General features: G+C 39.6%; 1 protein-coding gene and 1 long non-coding RNA gene across 11 annotated transcripts in view; one reads left to right on the top strand and one right to left on the bottom strand.

Annotated features, from left to right (window-relative positions):
- Nucleotides 1-68: 68 nt before the first annotated feature.
- Nucleotides 69-27,962, top strand: part of LOC117201359 (uncharacterized) — a 49,474-nt gene continuing 21,580 nt past the window's right edge. For 2 of the 6 annotated variants that reach the window (XR_007479251.1, XR_007479247.1), the window contains exons 1-2: nt 69-6,417; nt 8,033-27,962. This is a non-coding gene — a long non-coding RNA (uncharacterized LOC117201359). The other 4 variants (XR_007479249.1, XR_007479250.1, XR_007479252.1 and 1 more) reach the window with 4 other exon arrangements.
- Nucleotides 26,790-27,962, bottom strand: part of NOD1 (nucleotide binding oligomerization domain containing 1) — a 112,143-nt gene continuing 110,970 nt past the window's right edge. For all 5 annotated transcript variants that reach the window (XM_033428325.2, XM_033428323.2, XM_004269945.4 and 2 more), the window contains one exon: nt 26,790-27,936. In XM_033428325.2, coding sequence (XP_033284216.2) covers nt 27,864-27,936 — 73 coding nt within the window. In that variant the 3' untranslated portion in view covers nt 26,790-27,863. The remainder of the gene's footprint in view (nt 27,937-27,962) is intronic.

Genomic DNA, 27,962 nt, shown 5'->3' with positions numbered 1-27,962 from the left:
TCCCGAAACTATGTTGAATAAGAGTGGTGAGAGTGGGCAACCTTGTCTTGTTCCTGATCTTCGTGGAAATGCTTTCAGTTTTTCACCATTGAGGAGGATGTTTGCTGTGGGCTTGTCATATATGGCCTTTATTATGTTGAGGAAAGTTCCCTCTATGCCTACTTTCTGCAGGGTTTTTATCATAAACGGGTGTTGAATTTTGTCGAAAGCTTTCTCTGCATCTATTGAGATGATCATATGGTTTTTCTCCTTCAGTTTGTTAATATGGTTTATCACATTGATAGATTTGCGTATATTGAAGAATCCTTGCATTCCTGGAATAAACCCCACTTGATCGTGGTGTATGATCCTTTTAACGTGCTGTTGGATTCTGTTTGCTAGTATTTTGTTGAGGATTTTTGCATCTATGTTCATCAGTGATATTGGCCTGTAGTTTTCTTTCTTTGTGACATCCTTGTCTGGTTTTGGTATCAAGGTGATGGTGGCCTCGTAGAAGGAGTTTGGGAGTGTTCCTCCCTCTGCTATATTTTGGAAGAGTTTGAGAAGGATAGGTGTTAGTTCTTCTCTAAATGTTTGATAGAATTCGCCTGTGAAGCCATCTGGTCCTGGGCTTTTGTTTGTTGGAAGATTTTTAATCACAGTTTCAATTTCAGTGCTTGTGATTGGTCTGTTCATCTTTTCTGTTTCTTCCTGATTCAGTCTTGGCAGGTTGTGCATTTCTAAGAATTTGTCCATTTCTTCCAGATTGTCCATTTTATTGGCATAGAGTTGCTTGTAGTAATCTCTCATGATCTTTTTTATTTCTGCAGTGTCAGTTGTTACTTCTCCTTTTTCATTTCTAAATCTATTGATTTGAGTCTTCTCCCTTTTTTTCTTGATGAGTCTGGCTAGTGGTTTATCTATTTTGTTTATCTTCTCAAAGAACCAGCTTTTAGTTTTATTGATCTTTGCTATTGTTTCCTTCATTTCTTTTTCATTTATTTCTGATCTGATTTTTATGATTTCTTTCCTTCTGCTAGCTTTGGGGTTTTTTTGTTCTTCTTTCTCTAATTGCTTGAGGTGCAAGGTTAGGTTGTTTATTCGAGATGCTTCCTGCTTCTTAAGGTGGGCTTGTATTGCTATAAACTTCCCCCTTAGAACTGCTTTTGCTGCATCCCATAGGTTTTGGGTCGTTGTGTCTCCATTGTCATTTGTTTCTAGGTATTTTTTTATTTCCCCTTTGATTTCTTCAGTGATCACTTCATTATTAAGTAGTATATTGTTTAGCCTCCATGTGTTTGTATTTTTTACAGATCTTTTCCTGTAATTGATATCTAGTCTCATGGTGTTGTGGTCAGAAAAGATACTTGATACAATTTCAATTTTCTTAAATTTACCAAGGCTTGATTTGTGACCCAAGATATGATCTGTCCTGGAGAATGTTCCATGAGCACTTGAGAAAAATGTGTATTCTGTTATTTTTGGATGGAATGTCCTATAAATATCAATTAAGTCCATCTTGTTTAATGTATCATTTAAAGCTTGTGTTTCCTTATTTATTTTCATTTTGGATGATCGGTCCATTGAAATTTCAAGTTTTATCCAACTTAACACTTCCACCAACAGGACACGTAAGTGCAAGTTTTACTTTGGGCAAAACTGAGTTTTGTCACTATTTTTCTATCTTTGCTATATCTACCATTGTTCTATATCCTCTTCCCTGTTTAATTTTCTTCTGTTAAGATGTTGTGTGAAAGAAGTTCACTTATCCACCAATATCTCTTGAAATTATAAATTAGAAAGAGGGCAACTGAAGAGTATAATTGAGTATAAATTGAAACTGTGGAGTCGTGTAATGCCAGGGGCATAGGTTAACCACACATGATGATAAAAATAAAACTATTAATTAAGCTTTTCACACCAGCCCTTTGATAGTTCTTTTTATTAGGGTTTTGTGTAATGAGCTTATGCTAATAAAAGTGATATCTCGTATTTTGGAACACTCACTGTGTGCCAGCAGTCATGCTAAGCACAGGTATCTCATTTAATGCTTACAACAGCCTTGTCAGAAAGGGATTTTCATCCTTATCTTCATAGATGAGGAAGCTTGAGGTGAAGTGATTTGACCAAGAGAAAACCATGGGTAGGTGACTGAACCAAAATTGTGATTATGAATATTAGGGTTCCTGGCTCCAGAAATTTGATAGTGTACCACCAGAAGATTATAGAGAGGTTATAAAAGCAGAGGTTGATAAGATGTTAGTCTAGGATTTCCTAGTATCAGAAATAGCAAACCCTTTTATCTTAATGGAGCTGATCAGTGAAGCTATGTTATAGTAAGTAGGTTGCTTGATTAGTCATGGGATGCCTCAATAGAGGTTAAACAGAGAGAACAGATGTGTCAAGGACCTTGAGGATCCTCTGTCTCCAAAGGCAGGTTGACTGGAAACCTCAAAGCCCAATGAGGGGGAGTAGGACCTAAGTTGAAGGTCAGTTTGGAGAAGTTGTAGGGGCTACAGGGTTACAGATTTAGTTAGGCACTTAATTTGTAGCTGAGGAGAATAAGGCCCTGAGTAAACCTCACCTGAGTGTGCCTAGGAGCTTTTAACGCCTCAGATTTGAAATACAGTACTTTAGTACTGTAACCAAACTCTATCTTTTCAACCACATACACTATTCTTTTCCATGTACCCTAAGCCCCAGTTAAACAAAATCATTTGCTATATCTTCAAAAGACCTTTGTAGCAATCCAAGGGAATGGATGTCTAGATTATTTTTCCCTCATATCTTTGCTTATGAACATTCTGCCATTCTATAAGACCTTTCAAAATGTCCTTTCTTAGAGAAAGCTGCTTCTGATTGTGCTAAAACCTATTATGAACCACACCTTATAATTAATAATTTATAAATACTTCCTTCATCACACTTAGCCTAATGCCCTTCATTAGTTATTTATTTTCTTGTCTGATTCCATCTAATAGCCTTTAAGCCAGAGGGTGAACTAGTTTTAAGTCATGTCCACAAATTCTTTGGTGTGTCCCCAATCAAGAGGTAGAATATCAACTTCATTTCTCTTGAGTGTGGACTGGCCCTCCTAATTTCTAATGAATGCAGCGGAAGTGATACTGTAGGACTTCTGAGGCTTGGTTAAAAAAGGCAGTATGCTTCTGTCTGGCTCTCTCAGGAAGTTTTCCCATGGGGCCAAGTTTTCATGCTCTGGGGAAGCCCAGGCCATATCAGCTGCCAGATAGTTGAGTGAGGAAGGCTTCTAGATGACTCCAATGCCAGCTGCTATCAGATTACATACAACCATGCGAGAGACCCTGGGTGAGAACTACCTAGCTGGGTCCATTCAGCCCCCAGAATTGTGAGAGATGATGATACATGATATTTGTGTTTTATGCTACTAAATTTGGGGTGGTTTGTTACACAGCAGTCACTAGAGCAGAGACCTCTGCTAGAAACACTGGAGAACATCCACTGGGATGGTCCACCATCTTCATGTTTGGCTGCTTCTCAAGCAGTGCCCATGGCATGTGTTTTTTCTAAATCCTCTGTTGACCAGGACTCTTACAAAAGCTTCTCTTTGTCTCAGCATCCTGATGCTCTTGGAATCCTTGCATTTACAAGAAATGTACAGACAACTTTCCAAAAATGGGCAAGCAAAGTTAAATCAATAAAGATACTACTAAATTCAAGCAAGAAGGAAAGTAGTACAAGTTAAAACAGTTGTTGAGGACAGTTAACCTTACTCTCTTTAAGCCCTTCCTGAATGTCAGTGGCTCATTCTAGATATTTGTTAGCCACATACATGCTGCTTAGTTAATATTCATTTTTGCTTATTGTCCTAGGAGCTGAAATGGGCTGTGTATAATTGTTTGGAGCTTAAGGTAAAGCAAAGAAAAAGGTTATTTTAGTTGATGGTTCTAATAATTAATCCTTTAGATATTTTAAAATAAGAAATTTTCAGCAAAATACTGGATATTTGTTGTAGAAATTTTCAAAAATACGAGTAAAGCACAAAGGAGAAAACATCATTTGTTTTTTTTGGTATATATCATTCCAGACTCTTACTCTATGCCTATAGGTTCACGGGATGCTGTTATGTAATATCAGATCATGTTACTCCTCTGCTGAAAATCCTCCATGGATCCCATCTTACTCAAAGCCACAACTGAAGTCTTTACCATGACCTAAAAGACCCTATAACAACAACAACAAAAAAAGACCCTATAACATCTGGAGTGTGTGCATGCATACACAGATGTATGCGTTCCAGTGGCTCTTTCTCTTTAAGTCGTTTCCCCCGCTCTTCCTCCTGTTCCCTTGTGGCCATATTGATCATTTAATGTTCGTAAAATACAGCAGGCAAGCCCCTGCACCAGAGCCTTTGCACTTGCTCATCTCTCTGCCTGTGACCTTCCTTCAGGTCTCACAAGCATCCTCTTCCACTTTTTTTTGTTGCTTTGGTTCAGCTGTTGCCTTATCAGAGAGACTTTCCTTAACCATACAGTACAAAACAGGAATACCTTACCAGCCCATTGAGCTCCCCTCACCCTCACATCTCCTGTTTTCCTTACCCTGCCTTACTCTTTTTCTGTATCACATATTTGACGAATTTGGCCCATGAGCCTTAGTTTGCTGACTCGTGTTCTAGAAGATTTAGGTGTTATATTTAGTCTGTGATCCATTTCCAATTTTTTTTTTTTTACACTGTGGTACAAAGTATGGGTTGAGGCACTTTTTTTTTTTTTGTATATGAACAATTATTCTAGCACCACTTGTTTAAAAGGCTGTTCTTTGATTATATTGTGTCAAAAATCAATTATCTGTACATGTGTGGGTTTGTTTCTGGATTCTCTGTTCTGCCTGTTTCTGCCCTTGCCCTGTACTACACTATCTTGATTGCTGTAGCTTTGTGCTTTGTAGTAAGTTTTGAAATGAGGTAGTGTGAGTCTTCCAACTTTATTCTTTTTTTTTCACCAAATATTTTAGTTTTTCTAGTTCCTCCCTCCCTCCTTCCCCTCCTCTCTCCGTTCCTTACTTCCCTTTTATTACATTGGCTAGGATCTCCAGTGTGATGTGAATGAAAATGCTGAAAGCTGAGAACCTCGCTTGTTCTGGAACTTAAAGGGAAAGCCTTCAGTCTCACTACTAAGTTTACGTTAGCTTAGGTGTTTTGTAGATGCCATTTATAAAATTGAGGAAGTTGCCTTTTGTTCCTATTTCCTAAGACAATTTATCATGAATGGATATTGAATTTTGTCAAGTGCTTTTTCTCTCATCTGTTGAGATGATTATAAGGTTTTTCTTCTTTGATCTGCTAATATGAATTTCACTGATTTTTGAATGTTGAACCAACCTTTTATATATTTCTCAATTCAGTTTGCTAATATTAGTTAAGGATTTTTGTTTGTTTGTTTTTGGGTTTTTTTCTTTCTATGGCCAGGAAGGATGTTGGTCTATAGTTTTCTTGCAGTATCTTTGCAGGGTAATGGAGGTCTCATTAAAAGACGTTGAGACGTGTTCCTTCCTCTTTTATTTTCTGAAAGAGTTTGTGTAGAATGGTGTAAAATTTCCTTTGTGCTCCGCTTTAGCTGTATCCCACAAACTGTGATATGCTGGTTGAAAACAAGGTTGGTTGAAAACAAGGATGGGGGCAGACTATATTGGTAGTATAAATAACATTTATCACATTAGACTTGAGCCCACTGCTTGTCTCTCGAGGCAGACAGATTCCCTGAGTGAAGACAAAGAATTCTTCCAAAGCAGGCTGAAGAGTCTCTGAAGAGAACAGACTGACCATTGCCACCAGCATAGCGCCAGTATCTGTTCCCACTCCTAATGAGCTTATAATGTTTGTACAGTAATGATTTCAGCAGAAGTATTTTGTTGACTTGAGGTTAGGTTCCAATTTTTATAAGACTGAAGGGTTGGGGTTAATAAATGTGAGGAAAATTCAAATATCATAAAAGACCTGCCATCCGATGCATATAAAGTAACAGCTGTCACTTTAAATTCTTGTCAATGAGGTCAGGTTGGGGATGAAAATAATCTAGCAGTCAATCAGATGCAGAGCAGTAACTGGACTGAGAAGAACACACGAGGGGTTTTGCCTTTTCTTATACCACAGAGACAGTGGGAGAATGAAAATACAGCAGTGAGAATTGTGAAAGCATTCTGTGAAAACATTAGGTGATAGCTAGGGGGCACCAAAGTACGGTAACAAATAAGATTAGCAGTAAAGAAGAAAATCTGAGATATCAGGAAATTATCTTATTCCACCATGTTGGGTGGAGGCTGTCTACTTTGTCGTCATCTCTTTGATCTGAGGACCTTGGGTTGGCAGTCTTCATCTGAAGATCATCTGCTCCTAGAGGATTGTTAAGACCCGAGCTTAAGATCTCCTGGAAAGGTCTGTTTCATCAGGACTCAAAGGTATTGATAATTTTTCTCATATTAAAACATTTTTAAAATTTCTATTATGATTTGTATGTTTTTGTTCTTTTAGCCCTAGTTTTGAAAATTAAAGAGAGCTCTCAAAATACTTTTAAGTTAGTTAAAATTCAAATTACCAAACAAATTATTTCTACTTTTCTTCCTTTTATAATGTGAAGAAGCAAATCACAAGTTACCTTGTAATCATTACAGGATACCCAAAAAACACTGAGTTGTAAAAGACACATTGGAAGTTTTAGTATTCTCAAATTGGGAAAGGCAAAAATAAAGAAGATTGACAAGGAGACAAGATAGAAACATAGTAAGAAGTATCTAACTGCAGTTTTTACAAGTTGACAATGTAAAAACAGCAGCAATAAGTGATGATTATAGGAAACTTTAACACAGTTTCTTCTTTTTGAAAAAATTATTTAAGAGTATGCCAAAAACACATAGATTTCACAATATTTTTATCTTTAAGAAGAAACTACTACCTGAGCACAAAATAAGTTGGGTAATTTTACAGAAAGAAAACCTAATTTTAATTTGATTCTTGTGTTATATCACCCAAATAATGATTCACAGTGAAGGCTCTGTCTGCCTTTCATTAATGCAACTTTCTAAAGCCTTCCTAAATATTTAAGACATATGTAAACATGTAATTTAAAGTGTTAGTTCTCCTTTAAAATAGGATTACCTATTACATTGAATTTACCATCTTAGTAAAATGAACAGTTTCAATGATAAATGGTTAAACCATATTCATTATCTGATGTGTATGAGATGTATTATTTTGTTACTATACTATAATATAGTCTCAACCATTTTATTAGTTACTGCCTTAACCAAAATAACTCATTTTATTTTCCTCCAAACAACTAGAATACATAAAACCAAAAAGTGTTTAAATTTTTTTCTCCATGCATGGCTGCACATTTTGTATCTTTTACAGATTTTAAGATTTTGCAAAAATAAATATTTTCCAATGCATCTGCACTTACTCTTTAGTCATTCTATAATTTTAAAAATAGGAAACAAGCATAAATTAAAACCATATTACATGACCAGCATTTTGTATCTTTTTCTTAGAAATTGTCAAGGTATCCAAAGATTGTTTATTAATTTAGCTCAATTTAATATTATCCTAAGTTATTAACAAAGTTAACTATGGATTGGGAAGCTGCAATTTAAGTGTACACATTAAGTCTTTATAAGGTTTGTAGCATAATAAGAATTGCACATGACTAAATCAACTTGACCTAAAATGCAAGCGATTTAGAAAAGTTCAAATCATAAAAACGTTAAATCCAAGTCTTATACAAACCAGTACACTGCACTAAGATGATTTTTACGTGATGGTACATCAGTGAGAAGACCAAGAGCTGTTTTTAAACTGAAGTCATTCCAATTTGTCCAGAGGGATATGATCAGGAATATTACGTGAACTCTTTTCTAGTATTAACTCTTTATTTCTGATATATGATGAACCTCTGCATCCATAAACCAAAAATTTATATTATGTCAAAAGTTTTAACTTTCTGGCTTTTTGAATCTGATAGGCTAGCATCTAATGCCATTACTCAAACTAACAATTAACTTTTTTCTCCTGTATTAGTTTTAGCAAGAAAAAATTGAAAAGGCAATATGTGTAAAGCTTGAGACTTTAAAAAATTTTACTCGAATTTTATCTGGACTAGATGAATATGTGAGTAACAACAGATAACTTTTTGATTAATTTTTTAAAAATAATTCCTAGGGAAAAGAGGTGGGGGAGGAGGGAGCCAGCTATAGGCAGATGAGATGGGAAAAGTTAATCTACTATCTGGTAATTATATAATTCTGAAAAGTATAATTTTATATTTATAGAAAGAGTTGTAGGATTTATAGTACAACCTGTGTCCATTTGAAAGGATTGTTTCTATCCTTCTGTCAGAGATCATCATCTTGTTGGGCCAAGAGAATCATTGGGATATGGATGCTACAGTTTCCCTTGGGCCCCCTTTATGATCGCCTAGAGGCTTCTAGTTCTTCCTCTTTTTGGCTAGAATGGGAGAATTTTCCAGTGGTTTACAGTGTCAAGTTCTTGCATCTCCTGGACCCATCGATGGAAAGAAGTGCTTGAATGAGGTCAAGAAAGTTTGGAGTATATGGGCCAGGACAGGACTTGGGAAGTCCTTAATGATGGCACAATGATCTGAATATAACCTGGATTAGAAGTTGACATATTAGGGACTTCTTCATATAAAGGTTGCAATTTTAAGGGACTCTGAATTATTATGGATCATTCCAAAGATGGAAAAGGAGAGAAGAGAAAGGCAAGATAACAAACTGGAAAGTGCAGAACAGGGTTTAGGTGAATCCACAAGTGAGGCAGATTTTTAATTTTTTACATTTTATTGGTCTAGGGAAAGAGTCTTTTAGGGAAATTTTAGAATCTGGACTGTATTTAGACGCCTCTCCTACCAATTTTAGCTATATTTTAAAGTAACTTTATACTCACAAAGAATTGCAAAAAATAGGACTGAGAATTCCTGTGTCTCTTCACCCAGAATTCCCCAGATGGCCCAGTGGTAAGACCTTATATAACCATAGTTCCTTATCAAAAACAAGAAGTTGACAGTGGTACAGTGCCTTTAACTAACTACAGACTTATTCAATTTTTACCAAGTTTTACACGCATTCTTTTTTTTTTAATGTATAGTTCTATGACATTTTATCACATATATAGATTCTTATACCTACCACAACAATCAGGATACACAACTTTCCCATTGCCACAAATAAATTCTCTCATGCTAACGTTTTTATAATCATACCTTCTCTATAGTTGTAACCACTGGCAACCACTGATCTGTTCTTTCTCACTATAATTTTGTCATTTCAAAATGGAAATTTATAATTTCTATAAATGGAATCATACAGTGTATAACCTTTTGAAATTGGCTTTTTTTACTCAGGATAATAGCCTTGAGATCCTTTCAATGTATTGCAGGTATCAATAGTTCCTTCCTTTTTATTGATGAGTAGTATTCCTTTTTATTGATGAGTAGTATTCCATTGTATGGACGTACCAAAGTTGATCCATTCACTTTTTGTAGGACATTTTTGATTGTTTCCAGAGTTCAGATTATGAATAAAGCTGCTATAAACATTCATGTACAGATTTTTGTGTGGACAGATTTTTGTGTTTTCCTTTCTCTAGGATAAATACCCAGGAGTATGATCGCTGATTCTTATGGTAAGTCTATGTTTAACTTAATAAGATGCTGCCAAAAGTTTTTCCAAAGTAGATGTATCATTTCGTATTCCCACCAGCAATGTATGAGAGATCCAGTTGCTCTGTATCCTCACCAGCAGTTGGTATTGTGGATTTTTTCATGCCATTCTAGTAGGTTTCTAATTGAATTTTTCGTTTTCTACTCTTGTATTTAGAGAATTCCTTATATCTTATGAAAATAGGTCTCACATGAGAACTGTGAATTGCAAATGTATCTCCTAGTTCATATATTTTCATCCTCTTAACAGGGTCTTTCTCATAGCAAAAGGATTTGATATTGATAAAATTCAATTTGTTGGTATTTTTCTTTTATGATCATGATTTTGGTGTCATGGCTAAGAACTGTACCTAACCCATAAGATTCTTTCCTATGTTGTCTTTTAAAAGATTCATGATTTCACTTTTCACATTTATATCTATGATCCATCTTGAGTTAATTTTTGTGTCAGATGTGAGGTTTATGTTGAAGCCTAAAAATGTACAGTTATTCTAACACCATTTATTGAAAAGCCATTTTTTCTCCTTTGACTTGCTTTTGCCCTTCTGTCAAAATCTGTACTTGGTGGGTTATTTCTGGCACTCTTTTCTGTCCTGTCCCTCTACCAGTACTACATTGTCTTTTTTTATATATATATATAAATTTTTAAAATATTTATTTAGTTAGTTGCACCGGGTCTTAGTTGCAGCACATGGGCTCCTTAGTTGTGGCATGTGAACTCTTAGTTGTGGCATGCATGTGGGATCTAGTTCCCAGGCCAGGGATTGAACCCGGGCCCCCTGCATTGGGAGCGTGGAGTCTTAACCACTGCACACCAGGAAAGTCCCCTTCTTTCTGAAATTTTTTGTTTTGTTTTTATATTTCCATATAAATTTAGAAAGCTTCTCTATGTCTACAAAAAATCCTTCTGAGATTTTGATAAAAATTGCATTAAGCCTGTAGATCAATTGGGGGAGACTTGACATCTTTAATGTGTTAAGTCATTTTTCAATCCATAAACACAGTAGATTTCTCTCTTTATTTAGGTCTTTAAAAATATATTCATCAGACTCTTGTAATTTTTTTCATACTAATCCTGTGCATCTTTTGTTGGATTTAGACTGTAGCATTTCTCATTTTTTTGTGGAGCAATTGTAAGTGGTTTTGTGTTTTTAATTTCATTTTTGATATGTTTGTTGCTAGTATATAGAAATTCAATTGATTTTTGTGTGTGAATCTTGTATCTTGCAGACCTGTAAAGCTCAATTTTAAGTGCTTTCCTCTCTTCTGTTTCCTGGAAGAAATGGTGTAAAATTGCTGTTATTTATTCTTTCAGTGTTTGATACAATTAAGCAATGAAACCATCTGGCCCAGAGATTTCTTTATCAAAAGGTTTTATACTGTGGATTCAATTTTTTTTAGTATTTACAAAACTATTCAGGTTATCTGTTTCATTTGGGGTGAGTTTGGAGAGCTGTAGCTTTTGAGGAATTTGTTGATTTTATCCAAGTTGTCGAATTTATGGGCATAGAGTTGTTTTCCCTTATTATCTTTTTAATGTCTGCTGAGTCTGTAGTGATATTTCTTCTTTCATTCATGATGTTGGTAATTTGTCTCATCTCTTTCTTGTAGATAGAAAAATACTTTTTTATCTATTGGGTCAATTTCCTTTAAATCGTGTATAGACTACTTACATTTAATGTAATTTTGGTATGTTAGGATTTAAGTCTGCTAGTTTGTATTCTCTTTGTTCTTTCTGTTTTTCATTGATCTCTCCTACCTTCTTATGAGTTACTTGAACTTTTTTTAGTATTCCATTTAAATTGATTTACAGTGTTAATAAGTGTATCTCTTTGTATAATTTTTAGGTGGTTATTGTACATTTGCATAAATAAGTTATATGTAGCAGCCTACCAGTATCCGCATTATGCCACTTCAAATGGAATGTAGAAACAGACCATTGGATAGTTGGGATTTTGTTTCCTTTTTGTGCTAAAGTGCCTGTCAGATGAACAACATTGCTTATGTCAGATTTCTCCAAAGTGACCATTGCAATACCTAATTGTCCTTGATGAAATTGTGCGACTTGGAAAGATGTGTACATGATTTAGCAATGTAACAGGTATGAAGGAAAAGGTATTTGGCCTGAAGGGAATGCAAACTTAGACTAAAAAGTTCTCATGAGGATTATTGCATTGATTATGTGCTTGTGCAACTGCATGTCTCCAGAATATGGTCATGGACCAGATTGCCAACTGAGGGCTGGTTTTAAAACAAGAAAAAGAAAAAAGCAGATCTAGGAAGACACAACTATAGAAAGTAAGTCTTAAAATATCTTGAAAGGTGACTGTTGTGGGTTGAATTGTTTGCCAAAAAGTTACGTTGAAGTCTAAACCCCAAGGTACCTGTGAATGTGAGATTATTTGGAAATAGGGTGAAGTTAAGATGGGGTCATACTGGGTTAGGATGGACCCGAAATCCAATGGCTGGTGTCTTTATAAGGAGAGGGAGATTTGGAGACACACGAAGAGGAAAGTAGGCCATGTAATGACAGAGGCTGAGATTGGAGGGCTGCAGCTATAAGCTAAGGAAGACCAAAGATTGCAGCAACCACCAGAAGCTAAGAAGGATTCAAGTAATACAGTGACCCAAGGCAGAGTTTGTTCTAAGGATGCAGGGCTGATGAGATGAAATGTTCTGAACTTAGCAGCCATCAGAACCAGCCTCACTGACAATTTATCTGGTATGTGTCCCTCACTATAGGCTTTTCTCTTATAGAGGAGTAATTGTCAAGAAAGTGGGGACACAGTTTTTGAGGCACTAGCCTGCTGTGTTCCCCCCTTTGCCTGGCAAAGAATAAAGCCACCCTTTCTTTATCCTCCAAAAAAAAAAAAAAAAGTGGACAACTGGGCAGATAATAGGAATGCTGTGTTAAATGCTTAGCAGCCGAATTTTACCAAGGATCAGTACAAGATCAGAATTCCAAAGTCCCAAGAACGAAATATAAGGCTAACATTGAAGGGCTCAGCAAATTATTTGGAACTCACATTCAGCTGCAGTTGTCTTGGCAAGGACGGCCTTGAGACTGGAGATTCAAGGAGTTTGAGATTTCCACACTATTTCTAAGTCAAGCATGGTTTGTGTCAGGGAAGGGTCTAAGCCAGATCTCAGGAAGATCCACTGTTGTCAAAGCTCACCAGCCAGAGTCCACCATGAACAGAACTGAGGTTAAAGTGAGGTTTTTTTTAGCTAGGTGAGGACCTGAGGGGCATCCTTTTAAGAGGTTTTGGACTTGTGATTCAAAGAAGGGTTAACAGAAGTGGAGGCTGGTAGTGATTTGGGTGCTGTCAGGAGCTTGGGGCTATTCAGTGATTGTGTACCTTGGTAATTTTATCTAGGAGGCAGTACACTTAGAGCTAGAGTTACTGTTGGCAAAAAAAAAAAAAAGTCATGTCAGAAGCAGGAGGTATATAATTACTTTTGTGGCTTTGTCTGTCTCTTGTTTGAGACATGTTCACTGAGTGGTTGTGCTCTGTCTCAGTCCACTGTGTTCACAGAGCTGCCTTTTCTGATCATTGTTGACATATTGTGACCATTGTTTATATTTAGATGGGACTGTTCAGCCTTTCTATTAGTAGCCAAGGCTCTTTTTCCTTTTCTAGGGGCCTGGCCTGGAGACAGCATTTATCACTTCTGCCTACATTCCATTGGTTAGGACACAGTCATGTGGCTACACCTAAGAGGCTGGGAAGTAGATTTTAGCTGTGTGACAGAAGGAAATGTGAATTAAGTTTAGTAATTACATAACACTCTTTTTGTTGTTGTTCTTCTTCTTTTAAAACAATATTTTCTCTCTTTATCCCCATTCCCACTCCCATAAGACATACACCTTATTATTTAATATGTGTCCTTCAGATCTACCTTCCATATATTTAGATTCTATAGATTTTTATGAATCTTTGAAAGATGCATAGGATTGCTTTGAGTGCATTCTTAAAATGTAAATAAATGTTCATTGTATATCATTCAATGATTATTATTGAAAATTAATGATTATTAACTTTTTACTGTGTTTTTGAGATCTATGCTGCTACATAAAAATCTAATTTATATCTCCTGATTGCTTCAAAATATTACATTTTATTCATATTCATTTGACATTTTCTTATTTCACCAAGTACAGAACGTCCAAAAGCTTTACTAACTTAAGTTGTCATATTTATTCGTCCAGTTATAAAGTACCCCTTAGTGGCTTAAGATAATGACAGTCATTTTACTCACAGATCTGCAGTTTGGACTAGGATTGTCAGAGACAGCTCATCTCTGCTCCATGCAGTATTAGCTAGTGCTGGCAGCTTCTCAGCTGGTTGGGGCTGGAGTCAACTGAATGCTCAGTCACATCTGGTGGTTGATGTTGACTGTTTGCTGGGGCTGTTTGCCGGAGCACCTACACATAGCATGTCCATGTAGCTGCTTGGCTTCCTCACAGTGTGGTGGCTTGGTTCCAAGGGCAGTTGTCTCAAGAGAGCAAGGCAGAAAGGAGTGCATGAGTTTCTTGTGACCTTGTCTCAAAGTCACGTAGAGTCACTTCCACTGTACATTCTTGGTTGAGGAGGACACAGAGGTCTTCCTAGGTTCACAGGTAGAAGGTGTAGACCCCACCACCCAATAGAAGAAACGTCAATGTTACACAGTCCAAAAAAAAAAAAGGCATGTGGAATGGGATATATTGTTGTATCCATCTTTGGGAAAGACAATCTGCCACATTTGTGAAAATTAAGAATCTGATTTGGATATAAAACATGATTTTGAGACTAATTAGCAAAGATTTTAACTGTAAAAATACAACTTTTTAATAGTCCAAATACACTCTTTCCTTTTGGACCAAGTACTAGACTGTGGCCAACAAACTCTTGCTCCCTGTATCCCTAGACTTTTTCTCTAAAGTTATCAATATCTTTCCCCCCGGTCCTTATTTTTTATGTGATCAGTGTAACAGATGAAATCAACCACTTCCTAGAACATGATTACAAAACCTATGCACACCTTGGGTGTCATAAAGAGAAAGTGATTTTTTTTTTCCTTCAGAAAATACATCTTATGAGAAAGAAATAGTAACTAGTTCTCAGGCTTTCTCCTTTTGTTTTGTGCTGCTGACCAGAGGATCTTTTATGTGCTGGATATTCTGATTCGATTCGATGCCCTCAATACACAATGTGACTATTCTGAAAGCTTATTGTTTCCATCACTAGAAAGTAGATCCATAATTTTTGTGGTTCTCATGCTTTTTTCTCCAACCTGTTCTCTCCTGAGACTCCATTAAACATGATGGTGCTTGAGGAAAGCACTGCCAAAATAGCTGTCTGCTTTTCTTTTTTTTAATTTTGTTTTGTTTTTGTTTTTGTTTTTTGCGGTACGTAGGCCTCTCACTGTTGTGGCCTCTCCCGCTGCGGAGCACAGGCTCCGGACGCGCGGGCTCAGCGGCCATGGCTCACGGGCCCAGCTGCTCCACGGCATGTGGGTTCCTCCCGGACCGGGGCACGAACCCGTGTCCCCTGCATCGGCAGGCGGACTCTCAACCACTGCGCCACCGGGGAAGCCCTGTCTGCTTTTCTTAAGGTGATAGGATGTGAGGAGAATGGGGAAGTGTTCTAGCAATCAGTAGGCCTAGGAGAGGTTGTAATTGAGTTCACCTAGGCCTATCAAGTCTTGATTTCTATACATCATTTTAGCCATATCCCTCAAAATCCAGAAAGACTGTAGCCAGGTAGATGATAGTGCATAGCATAGCGGTGCTTCCCTTTTAGATAAAGTTTTCACCAAAGCAGAAAATCACAGGTAAAACAGTAAGGTGGGCCAATCAATCAAGTCCATCCCTCTTTCTTCTTGAATCTCTAGGCCAAGATGAGATTGGTCTTGGGCTTTTGTTTTCCCTCATTTGTTTGTTTAGTGGAAATTTTCAAATGTATACAAAAGTAATGAGAATACAATAGTGAACTCCCATGTACCCATCCCCTAACTTTAGCAATTATCAGCCCAAGGCCAATCCTGCAATGTATGTTCTCCACCTTCCTTCCCCAAATGTATTTTAAATGCATTATTTTAAAGCAAAACCTTGATACAGTTTCATCTGTTAAGTACTCAGTATGTATGTGTAAAAGATAGAGACTCTTTATAACCACAATAACATTATCACACATTTAAAAATAAGCAATTCTGGAGGCTGTTGAAACATGCAAAAGGTGTATTTGTAATCGAGGAGCATGAAGCAAAGTTACATAACATGAAAAAGGAAGTTTTAGTTTCCAAAGTCCTGGAAGAGGTTCCAGTTCAGCAGGTCTGTCTGATGTTGAGAGCTACACCCGGTCTTTCTGTCCTTCTAATAAATCCCCTCCTTTTGTGATAAGACTGATTTGTTAGACTTTCATGATTTACACTTGGAACTGTCATGACAGTCCTCCTGCTATGTAGTTACCTTAATGTTGCTCTTTATTTCTCTCCATACTCTTTGATTTCTCACACTACTCAATTTAGTTATAATAATAATGCCATCAGCTCCCATTTATTGAATGCCTATCACGTGCCAGACACTCTACCAAATACTTGACATTTAAACCTCACAACAACCCACTGAGGACGGTAATTTCCCTATTTTGTAGAGGAAGAAATAAGAATTTACATGGATTAGGTCATTTGCTCAGGTTACACAGTTAATAAGAACCAAAATCCTACCCAGATCTTTCTACTCCTCAGTCTGTTTTCCCACTCTGCCATGCTGGACCTGACAGGCATGATTTTTGTTTCCTAAAAATCCAATACAGTTCTATAGCATCAAGCTGTGAGTTGTTCATCAAACCGTTTTCTCCTATTGCTAGGCACATGACTAGACTCCTTCACTGCAGTTAGGCTTGGCCACATGGTTGAATTCTACCTATAAAAGGTGAACAGAAGAGTTATGCCCTATTTCTTGGCCAGGCCCAATAAAATTTCCCATTTGCTGTCCTCTATGCTCTGCTTCTGCTATTTAGTTTATGGTGCCGAAAGTGACCTTGGAAGCCACATGTTGACGATGGCAAAAACCGACAGCCTGGGTCCCTGACAGAGGCCCCTGCCACCAATCTCAAATCTCCTTGAACTATTTATATGAGCAGGAGATAAACTTCTGTTGTATTTAAGCCATTATGTATTTAGGGGTCTACTTATTACAGTAGTTAGCCTTCCTTAATTTTTACGTACTATTTCAATTATGCTTTCCTGGGTAACAAACACCTCAAAATTTTAGTGGCTTAAAACCACAGTCTTAACTCATGATTCTGTGAATCAGAAACTTAGGCTCTTGCCTATACTTGTTCATGCAACTACAATCAGCAGGTGGGTCAGCTGGGGGCTGACTGGTCTAGCATTGCCTGCCTCACATGCCTGGAGATAAGAATGGCTGCTGGCTGGACCACGTGTCTCCAGTAGGTTTGCCTGGGGTTATTCACGTGGTAGTGGAAGTGTTCTCTGCAGCAAGAGCGGGCAAGCCGCGATCTGCAAGTACTTTTCAGGCTTCTGCTTGCATGTGTTTGCCAGTGTACCATTATCCAATGCAAGTCACAGAGGTAGAGGGAAATGTAATTTATTAGGGAGCATTTACTGCAGCACTCTCCCATATATACTAACAGTACTAATGCACAAATTAGGCAAATCGTTCACATATGTACAACAGCTCAGTCGCATATTTGACAATAGAGTGCAGCTTTTTTTGGTTTTTTTTCTATTTTTGGCTGTGTTGGGTCTTCGTTGCTGTGCGTGGGCTTTCTCTAGTTGCGACGAGTGGGGGCTACTCTAAGTTGCGGTGCAAGGGCTTCTCGTTGCGGTGCAAGGGCTTCTCATTGCTGTGGCTTCTCTTGTTGAGGAGCACGGGCTCTAGGCACGCGGGCTTCAGTAGTTGTGGCGCACAGGCTTAGTTGCTCCGCGGCATGTGAGATCTTCCTGGGCCAGGGCTTGAACCCATGTCCCCTGCATTGGCAGGCGGATTCTTAACCACTGTGCCACCAGGGAAGCCCTAGAGTGCAGCTTTAAGGCTGTTTTCATAACCCTTGAATCAAATTGTAATATCGGGGTTGGTTTTAATAAAAATTATATTGATTTTGTTTTAAAATTACATTTCAGGTTTATATATAAGAAGTGAAATATTTACCAATACATGATAAATTCATAGCATTGGCACTATAACAGAGATGTTGTAGCTTATGGCCTAAATTTACCTGAGGTTTAATGAATCCAATTTATCAAGATCCTATGGATTTGTAGCCAAATCCATACTTTAAAACAGTCTTTAAAGGGCTAAACTTAGATTCACCCTTATTTAGAGTAACTTGTAAGAAAATGATTAAGTTCTAAGCTCAGTACTTCTTCACTTTGCTTAACTTTTCCTTTATTAGGCCACATTTAACCACCTGTAAGGGCAGAATGCTTTCCTCCACTGCTCAGGGCAAAGTACTCTGCAGTGCCTTACCTCCACAATGCTATTGATATGGTGGTTAAAGGCCTGAGTTCTGGAGCCAGAATGCGCAGGTTCACATCCTGTCATTTCTGCTTGTTGTGTGACCCTGGGCAAGTTAACTACTCGGTACCTCAGTTTCTTCACCTATAAAATGGGAATAATTACCACAACCTAACTCAGGGCTGTTATGAGGATTAAATGAGATAAAGTATCTAAAAAAGCCCTTAGTTCGGAGCCTAACCCAGGTTATAAGAGGTCATACTGATTTTCTTTTTAAATTTCAGCTTTCTTGAGGTATAATTGACAATTTTATTTTTAACTACTCTTCAGACCTATATATGAGAATGAAATATTTACAAATACATTATAAACTTAGGTTTGTAGGAGATTGCCTATTTTCTTAGGAGATGCATGCTAAAATATTGAGATAAAGTCTCATTTGAAAGTTGTATAGCAACTTTCAAATGCTATACAAAAAGAAAAAATATGTGGAAAATATAGAACGTTAAATATGGTGCCATGTTAATACTTGCTAATATATGTAGGATATGAATGTTCATTGTATTATGTCAAGTTTTCTGTAGGTTTGAAATCTTTCGTAATAAAACTTGGAGGGAGGATGGAAATACTTTCCCCAGTTCTCTCAGTGTCTCATTTTTCTTTTCATTTCTTCTTCCTCCCTCTGTTATCTCTCCCAAATTGTCTCTCATATCTCTCCCACGCAGGGCCCCTTGTCTCTCCTCATCTACAGGTTATCTCTTTATTATGTACGTGTTAATAGCCGCAGCTTAGTGTAAGTGGTTAAACATACAAACTCTGGAGCCGGACTGTCTGTTGGAGTATCTGCCATCTCACTTATTGTGCGACCTTGGGCAAGTTACTTTAAACTCTCTGTAGCTCAGTGTCCTCCTATGGTTATCGTAAGGAGTAAAGAAACAATGAGTATCTATAAACGATTAGAAGAGGGTCTGGTATATTGTCAGCCTCTGTAGGAATTTGCCATAATGATAATAATAATCTCTTGGTGTCCCTCACGTCTTTCCTTCTGTTCAGTGGTGATAGGCCCTGGAGCCTTCCTCCTGAGGAGAGGGAGTTGGGAGAAGACTGCAAATGCTTCTTACTTAATACCTTTTTTTTTTTTTTTTTCCCTGAACACAAAAGGAATTGAAGTGGGCAAAAATCCTCCTGAAAAATGTTTCCACGTTTAGAATAAATATGTTCTACTTTTTTTTTGTTTTCTGATTTCCCCCTGAAAAGATAATTATTTAACAGTAAAATCTTGCATTAACCCTGGACGTTGGTAGTGGCATCAACACCTTACCCTTAACCTCACAGGCCCATCTAGTCTGCACTGTCTTCTCCTTTCTCACTCCTGAAATGGCACAGCCCTTCTTCCTGTACGAAGGTCAGCCTCTCACCTGTGCTGGAGATCCCAGCCTCCTCACCTTCTGAGGAACCTTGCATTCTCATTTACTCCTTCTCTCTTCTGTACTCACCTCTCCCTCCCAATTATGTCTTTTCCATGAACATTTAACTCCTTCTCATCTTAAGTTGGACGAGGGAACCCTCCCTAGATTCCATCTCCCCTTTGAGCTACTGTCTTATCTTTTCTGCTTCACATAATATTTCTTGAAAGAGATTCTCATTTTCCAGTTACTTCTCAGCCCACCCCAGTGGCTTCCCTGCTGTCAGTTTAACAAAACAGCTGTTACTAAGGTGACCCATAAACCTGTATGTCACTAAATCCTCGGGCATTTTTTAGGACTAACGTTATTACTTTGACTTACAAAAACATTCAGCAGTTCGACTGTAATCTCCTTATTGAAACCTCTTTATTCACCATTGGCTGTTCTGTGAATAATAAAGTACTGTATCTCTGACCCAGGAGTCTCAGGTCTCATGCTAGCATCCATGAAACAGTGTCTGACTTATTAAATAACTTGTGAGTGGACTAAAATACAGTCCCAGACTTGACACTAACCATCGTATTCCTAGCAGCCCCACAGTGCCTGGCATGAAGTAGGTGTTCAGTATTTATTTGTGAGATGGCTGGATGGATGGATGGACTTTCTCAGCTCTGCCAAAACATTGCAGGGATAAGACCTTTCAGAAGAGCCAACCAGGTTCCGGGATTGTGAGGGAGACAGCTGAGAGAACGCGAACATTAATTTGATCTGAGGTTTCTCTGGGTTTATGTGTCTAATTGGAGAGTATGTTGATCAGCCAGCTTCTCTTCTGAAATGTAAACCATCTGACAGAGGTAATCCTATTAATTCCATTTTATTCTCAATTAGTTGAGTTGGCGTAATGTTCTAATATTTAGCTGAGTGTAGCGGCGGTGCGTGGGGAGGGCTGATGTGGGAGGTCGGCAGCCTGCGGCGGGCAGAGGCCTGGGTTCTCTTTCGAAGGGGGAATTCTGGATATTCCTGGGTTTCTTAGAGAGGGTGTGCAGGTGGGGGAACCAGGAAGTGAGAGAGAGAAGTGGGATAACAGCAAAGGCACGCTTGCTCAGCCTCAAGATCTGCCCGAAGCCTGCTGTCGGTTGCTGTGGACACACCATAGAAATTCATCTCTGAAGCTGCTGGTGCCAGAGTGCTTCAGACTTTAACTGTCCCTGTAAGGATGGACTGTTCCCCTTTTACAAACAGCATTTTTTAAAGTAACCTAAGCAAAGTTTTACGTAGGATAAAATTGTTTTCAGGACAGATAGAGTGAAAAGAATGCATGAGAATATTAAATGTACAACTATTAAGATTTCTAGAATTAGAAACTGAATAATTGTGTAGAAAGGCAAACAGCCTTTAGGATGACAGAGGGGTTCTTGGAGTTGACAAGAGTGACAAGAATTATCTAGGGTTTGACTCTCAACAGGAGGGATATCACCCTAAGGGGGTAAAAATTGGTTCTTGGGGGACAAAAAACGGCCTGCATGGCCAGGGTACCTAAACAGAAATATAGTATATTTGTGGTATTAGAATTTCATGGTGGCAAAGGGCTTTAGGTAAATATGTCTTAAAAGTCTCCTTACAGGGCGGTAACAAAAAAAAAAGTTGAGAAACACTGGACCTGTTGATTCAAATGGAAGGATTTTGTTGATCACCAGTGGGTCCCCCTGGGAAGACGAACTGGAAATGTGTGTTGACTCAGCAGAAGGAAAAAGATCTCACATGTTGTCTAGTGAGTATCCACTGGGAGATCTAAAAGCAGCGGTGGGCAGCTGGGCCATCCCCCAGAGCTGCTCAGTAAGTGATGAGCTTCTGGCCCCATACAGATTCAGTGCCCAGGAGGCCAGGCTGATGGCCCCAGACACACGCAGCCAGTTCCTGGACACGGCAATAGGACAGTATGAATTGGGTGGAAGTTCGGATTCCAGTAGTTAAACCACCCACCTTCCACCCTCCCGATTTGTTTTGCTGTGTTCTGTTCTTAGCTACCTCCCTCCCTACTCTTCTCTCCTGCTACCTCTCAAGACTCCCATTATTCATTTCTGCTGCAGGCAGGGGGATCAGTAGCAATGTTGAATGAAAAGAATGCTAGACACAGAACCACATGCTGACATCAAAGAAAGAAGTGACCTTCAGCCATACAATTTTAGTGTGGAAAGCCAGATAGTACACTCTCAACATTTGTGAAATAGATTAAAATGCAAGTAGACTTTTAGCTTTCCTAATCCCTGCTTCTGAATAGGACCTGGACATGCAGGTCCTTAACAAAATAAAAATGAAGACAATATCAGGTATAGGGAATGGTTAGTTCTTACCCCACAGGTATTTGGCCTTGGAAATGGCTTCTGGTCTCTCAGCAGCATATAAGTCTAGACTTTGCTATCAGTTCGAAAATGGCAATGTTGTTTCAGAGGGGCTCCTAAGTGTGGGAAGGATGGCCTAGCACAGTCTCCTCTTTTGCCCTATCCCTGATGCTCATTAAGGTCATGCTAGAAGGGAAAGGTCTGATTAGATAACCAACGTTGCTACTTCTGGAGCTCTACTACATGTCAGGCACTGTTTTAAGTGCTTTACATATATTAATTACTTCTCATAACCAAACAGCCCTGCAAAGGGAGCACTATTATTACAGATGGTAAGCTCAGGCACAGAAAAGCTAAGTCACTTGTCCAAGGTCACACAGCTTCTGGTAGCACTGGAATTTGAACCCAGATCTTCAGTACCCACAGAGCTTGCTGTAACTCTGCTGTTTGTATGCCTTGGGGCCAACTCTCCCTAACTTAACACTGTCTTTGAAGTCATGGATGAATGGGCTTACAATGAAGTTGCTCTTAACACCATGTACTTTGGATTTTTATGTAAGTAGAACATTGGGTCAGTCATCAGGCCCCCTAAGCAGTTGAATCCTTTAGGCCACTTACATAATGGACTAACTGCTGGATACGTGCTGCCCTCTTGTGATGAAAATAATCCCAATACGACCTTCTCGAGCTCTCCAGAATGCACCTACTTCCTTTAGTCCAGTCCCATGGTTGGGGGGTAGAAGATACGTGGGCTCTGAAAATTCAGACTCTTGTGTCACCTGACATTTTCCAGGGCGTTCCTAGCCTTGTGACTCTCGGTCAGTGAGGCTTGTAAACGTGGTTCCAGAGTCTGTAAATTTTAGCACCATTAATACAGAAGAGACCAGGCTTCCCAAAGGGGCACTAAAGAGACCCCACCTGTGTCCTTGCGGGGAGAGTTCATTTTGTTTAACTTGCCCTAGTGAATTGGGATCAGGTTTAAGAGGCTTGGCAGAAAAAAGGTCAGTTGGAGAATGAACTGAAGGTCACAAACTATCAGAACAGAGGGAAAATAAAGCCAGCAGAAGGCCTGTGTTCGGGTTCTTGCCGTAGTGAATACAGCGTGTGGCCTTGGGCAAGTCGCTTTTGCTCTCTGACGCCAGTGTCTGCGCTGGCAGAGTAAGAGGGGTGAACTAAGTGATCTCAAAATCTTAGATATTACCAGGTCCAACCTTCTGCATTTGCCAAAATCCCTTTCCTAAAGGGTGTTGCTTCACCACCACCACCCCCATTTTTATAGGCACCCTCATTAGTAAAACAAGATACATATCCACACTCACTAGTTCTCAGTTTCCTCACTCGGGAAATAACCCCTACTGGACAGGGTTGTTGGGAAGAACAAGTTTCCATTTGACACAGTGCTAAGGGGTTCAGTCAGACTGGGTTTGTTTAGGCAAAGACACACGCACACATACAAATGCTTAAAATCAAGGAAGACTGATTTTGAAGATACACCTACCCAGTTATAAGTGACTATCTTCACAGTGCCACTTGAAAACATGCTGATTTATGGGTTACTCATTATTCCCTGCAGCTGTAGTTATTACCAGCGCCTGCCTGTGGCTGTAACACATCTATGTGTGTGGGCAGTGCCTGGGTACCGTGTAGGGTGAACGGTCCAGGGCAGGGAGTCTCATTCGTATTCAAAGAAGACATTACATTGTTCTGTAACTTCCACCTGCTTCCAAACCATTTATTAGACTCCTATACTTGACGGGTTCACGTAGATTGAAAAAAAAAAAATTCATAGCAAGGATCTTTGACTTGCTAATCCCACTCCAAAGAAATAATCCTAAAGAACTTTCTACTTCCATAGAAATGTCTGTAAGAATCACCACGACCACCACAGCAAGTCTGGAAACCTGAATGTCCATCTAACACTTGGAACATAATTGAGCAGATTATCAAACCAATAGAATACAAATGATAATTATAAAGGTTAACAATGTGGGAAAATGATTGAAAGAAATTGCAGGTGTACACTGTGATTATAACTATGTAAAAAGATGTCAAAATAGTCAACCTTAAAAAAGAAATTCTGACATGGATGAACCTTGAGGACATCATGCTAAGTGAAATAAGCCAGTCATAAGAAGACAAACACTGTATGGCTCCACTTATATGAGGGACCTGGGATAGTCAGAATCAGAGAGAAAGAAAGTAGAAGGGTGGTTGCCAGGGGCTTGGGGGATGGGGAAATGGGGAATTATTGTTTAATGAGTATAGAATTTTGGTTTTACAAGAAGAGTAATTCTGGAGATCAGCGTTGGTGATGGCTACACAACATATGGATGTGTTTATACCACTGAAATGTACACTTAAAAATGATTAAGATGGTAAATTGTATGTGTATTTTACCACAACAAAAAAGTCTCCGAGTAGGCAAAATATGGAAAAATTTTTGTGTGTTAGCATTGTGTTATTATAAGCGTTATTTGAATCTTTTCCTTTAACATTGTGATACTGCTTTTGTAACACAAATGTGACAGAAAAAGTCAAGGAAAAAAATTCGAGTTATTTCGATATTTGTTATTTGCCCAAAAAAGCACCTGAGTAGTCTTGGGGAAAATCAGAAACTTACTTAACATCCTTGAACTTATTTTATAATTTACTATTGTTTAAAATCTTTTTTTTTTTTTTTTCATTGCAGATCATCGGGGGCCTGTAATCTTTTCAGTTCTTAGTGCTTCTAAAAGTTTTAAGCTGGTCTTGGGTGCAGTTAATTCAGTTTTAAGTGAGAATCACGCTGGGATGGCCCCTGGGCCCTGCAGCTCTGCTGCCAGCCCATCTGTGTGGTAACATGAGCTTTGTCCTCCTTACCAGCTAATTCCACTTTCATTAAAATTCCTCTCTATGGACCTGGGATAATGGTCATGGTTCTGCCTTTCAGCTCCAGAGCAAGGATTTTTTTTTTCCTGTAAGTGAGCAATTGTTACTGGAAATAGATGTGTGTAACACCTGGAAGTGGATGAAAACACCAGTGAGCCAAATGCTCCTTCCCAGTTGGGCAGCTGAAAGGGACACCTGGCAAAGGCTGGAGAGCCTGGCTTTGTGCAGTGGTGCCGGCTCCTGCTCTGCTCTTACTGTGCAGTGAAGACCTGGCTGTGCCTCCCTCTGTTCAGTGAGTGACACTTAAATGGTAGGGCTCTTTGGTAAGAATGATGACAACTAACAGCTATGCTTTTCACTGACGGAGCCAGGATATTGCAGGAAGCTTGATGTTGAATGTTTTTAGACTTGACTTTGAGAACTTCCAGTCCCATATTTGACCTTGTTGGGAAGTTCCCTAAGCCTAAGAGTGTAAAGAGGACACCTGGGGGTGCCATTGTGAGCAGAAATGAGAAACGTTGGTTTAATGATATTGTATATTAAGTACTGACCCTGCACTGGGCATTGTGCTAACTGCTCTCCATGCTTCAGCTCATTTAATCCTCACAACAACCCTGGGAGTCAATACTCTGGGATTCCTATTTTTCAAGGAGGAAATTGAGATTCTGACAGTCTTAAGATGTGGCCCAAAGCCCCACAGTGATTTGACATGGCTTATTTTAATAAGTTCCAAATCAGCAAGGACAAGCCATAAATGTAGTTCTGAATTACAGGAGCTATAGTTTCTCTCCCTAAATCAACTCAGTTCCTGTGGAAAGAAAGAGTCATATCTTAAGTTTGTGGAATTCCTTTATTTCCCCAAATTTTCTGTTATCTTTTTCTTAATTAGGAAAAGTCTCCACTTCTCTGCACAGAAGCTCACCTGTGGGTAATGGAGAACTTCAGTGAATTAGGAGCCTGATTTTACTTTTATAAGAAAAATAGAAAATCTATCATTCACCATCTAAAAGACTAAAGTATTTCCAAGTTAGAATTTAAGCCAATAACACAAAAATTCAATTTCCCTTAGAGGCAGCAGTTTTAATTTTGATAGTCTCTAAAAGCAGTAATATTTGGTAGTTTCTGGATACATTTTAGACTCTCAAAAGTTTAGTTTTAGCAGCTTAATAAAGTATGAATTTGTCAGCTGAGAAGTGTGGTTCTCTCACTCGGCAAGCCTGAAGTCTGAAGCACCCTTGACCAGTGCTCATTCCTTTGTGCTTTCTGGGCATATCTGCTGCCCAGAATCTCTGGTAGAGAGTTGCTGCCTTAGGGGCTATTAGGCAAATACCCAAATCTGGGGGTGTGGGCAGAGTGGGTAGGAGCCGCCAAAGCAGTGCCTTAGGGGAATGGCCCCCATGTGCTGAGTGACTGTCACAGGATTTTCCCCCTAACTTTCAGGACCAACTTCCTGAATTGTATCCTTGCTAACTGGGGCTGCTGTATAAAGTCAGGCTGGACTTCTGAGAACTCCAAGGTACTGCTGGAGGGCCCCCTCACCCCTGCCCCTCTCATGCTTGGCCCGTCAGCTCGGTGCCTCTTGCCACAGCGGGTCCAGGCCCACCTCTGTCCTCCCCTCGGCAGTGAACAGCCGAGGAAGATAGTGGACGTCAAACCCGGCCTGCCAGGGCCCATCATGGCACGGTGCCGAGGGATGTGAGGTTCGGCCATGCCAGCGTACCCTGGCCCCAGCCACTGGGGACTCGTTATTCCCTCTGAGAAGCCACCTGTGTGGATCGAGTGGTCAAATGGAGAGGCCTCAGATGCTTCCTCTGCTTTTTTCGGTCCCTTGGTGGGTAGAGAGGCCTGCGAAGGATCACACTGAGGATGCCTCCTGCCTTCCCTCGTCAGGCTCTCCTCATAGCACGTCACCCCAGGGCCCCACCCCATGCAGTAAGTGCCTCTGAAGGGGTCACAGTGTGCTTGCCAGGCCGAGTCCCTTTTTAAAATCCCAGGCTCAGGCAGTTAGAAAAAATGAGTGTTTTCAGTATTTTACTAACAAATGAATTGGCAAAAGAACAAGTTCTCTGGTGAAACCTTCTCCTTTCCCCCATTTAGCATCCACCAGGTGCCCGCCATGGTGGCAGGGGTCTGACCTGCTTGCTGGGTTCTCAGCGGCTTGCCTTGCCTCCAACTCAGTCACTCGCACAACTGCTCGAGGGCAGGAAGAGACTTCCCTTCCTCAAAAGGGCAGGAGAGAGAGAGAGAGAGAGAGAGAAGCTCCTGTTTGGATGCCGGAGCCACATGGGCAAGCCAGGCCTTATTCCTTTTTAAGGACGGCGCTGATTCTTCTTCCTGGGACAGAGAACCTCTGCCCACAGCATCAGTCTTCCGAAGGTCAGCCCCGACCCACGAAAGCCCTGAGTGGAGCCTCAGCATTACGAAGGCATCGTCCTGTCCCTCAGACTGGCTAAGAGGAGGGCATCCTGCGATCTTTGTCAGCAGACGGTGAGACTCCAGGACTAAGACGTAAGCCCATGGCGGGTCCTTCCTTTGGCACCAAGTCCCTACAGAACCTTGGATGAGTCAGATCCCCACACTGTACCCCCCCCCCTCAGTATCCACAGCTCTGAAGTGGGAATAATATCAACACATGGGGAAGTACTGAGGAGGAAGAGAACATTACAGGTAAAACACTTTTGTTCGTTGAGCACCTTTTCCCCAAGAAACATGGCACCAACTTTGCACCATGTCCCCAACTCTTCATTGAATGCGGCAGTGACCGACTCACTCTCCCTGGTCTTTGGGCAGGCGTTTCTATGAGCTCAAAGTCTCATTCCTCTAATTTCAGATTAAAATAATCATGCATTAACATCTCTTCAGAGTATGTTTACAGTCACTAAAACAGCTCATACTTTTCCTGCAGAATTGTAACAGCTACTCAGGGACTCTGCCAATCAGAGTGCCCGCACAGAGCTCGTTTTGCACCACGAAGGCAGGAATCCTGGAAGCGCCACCTCGGCAGACGCTGGATGTTTCAGACATCCAAGACAGGCAACTGCACAGAGTCACCCCCATGGCCAAGATCCACCCACAGAAAAAAATCCCCTCAGAAACAGACAATCCGCTTCTCGTCTTCAAAGACTTTGGCCTCCTCTGGCTTTATCAAGTTTCCGTTTAAGCTGTTGGAGAAAAACAAAGAACACAA

The sequence above is a fragment of the Orcinus orca genome, chromosome 9 (assembly GCF_937001465.1).
Source record: "Orcinus orca chromosome 9, mOrcOrc1.1, whole genome shotgun sequence".
NCBI lineage: Eukaryota > Metazoa > Chordata > Mammalia > Artiodactyla > Delphinidae > Orcinus > Orcinus orca.
This window is presented reverse-complemented; position numbering and strand designations above follow the sequence as displayed.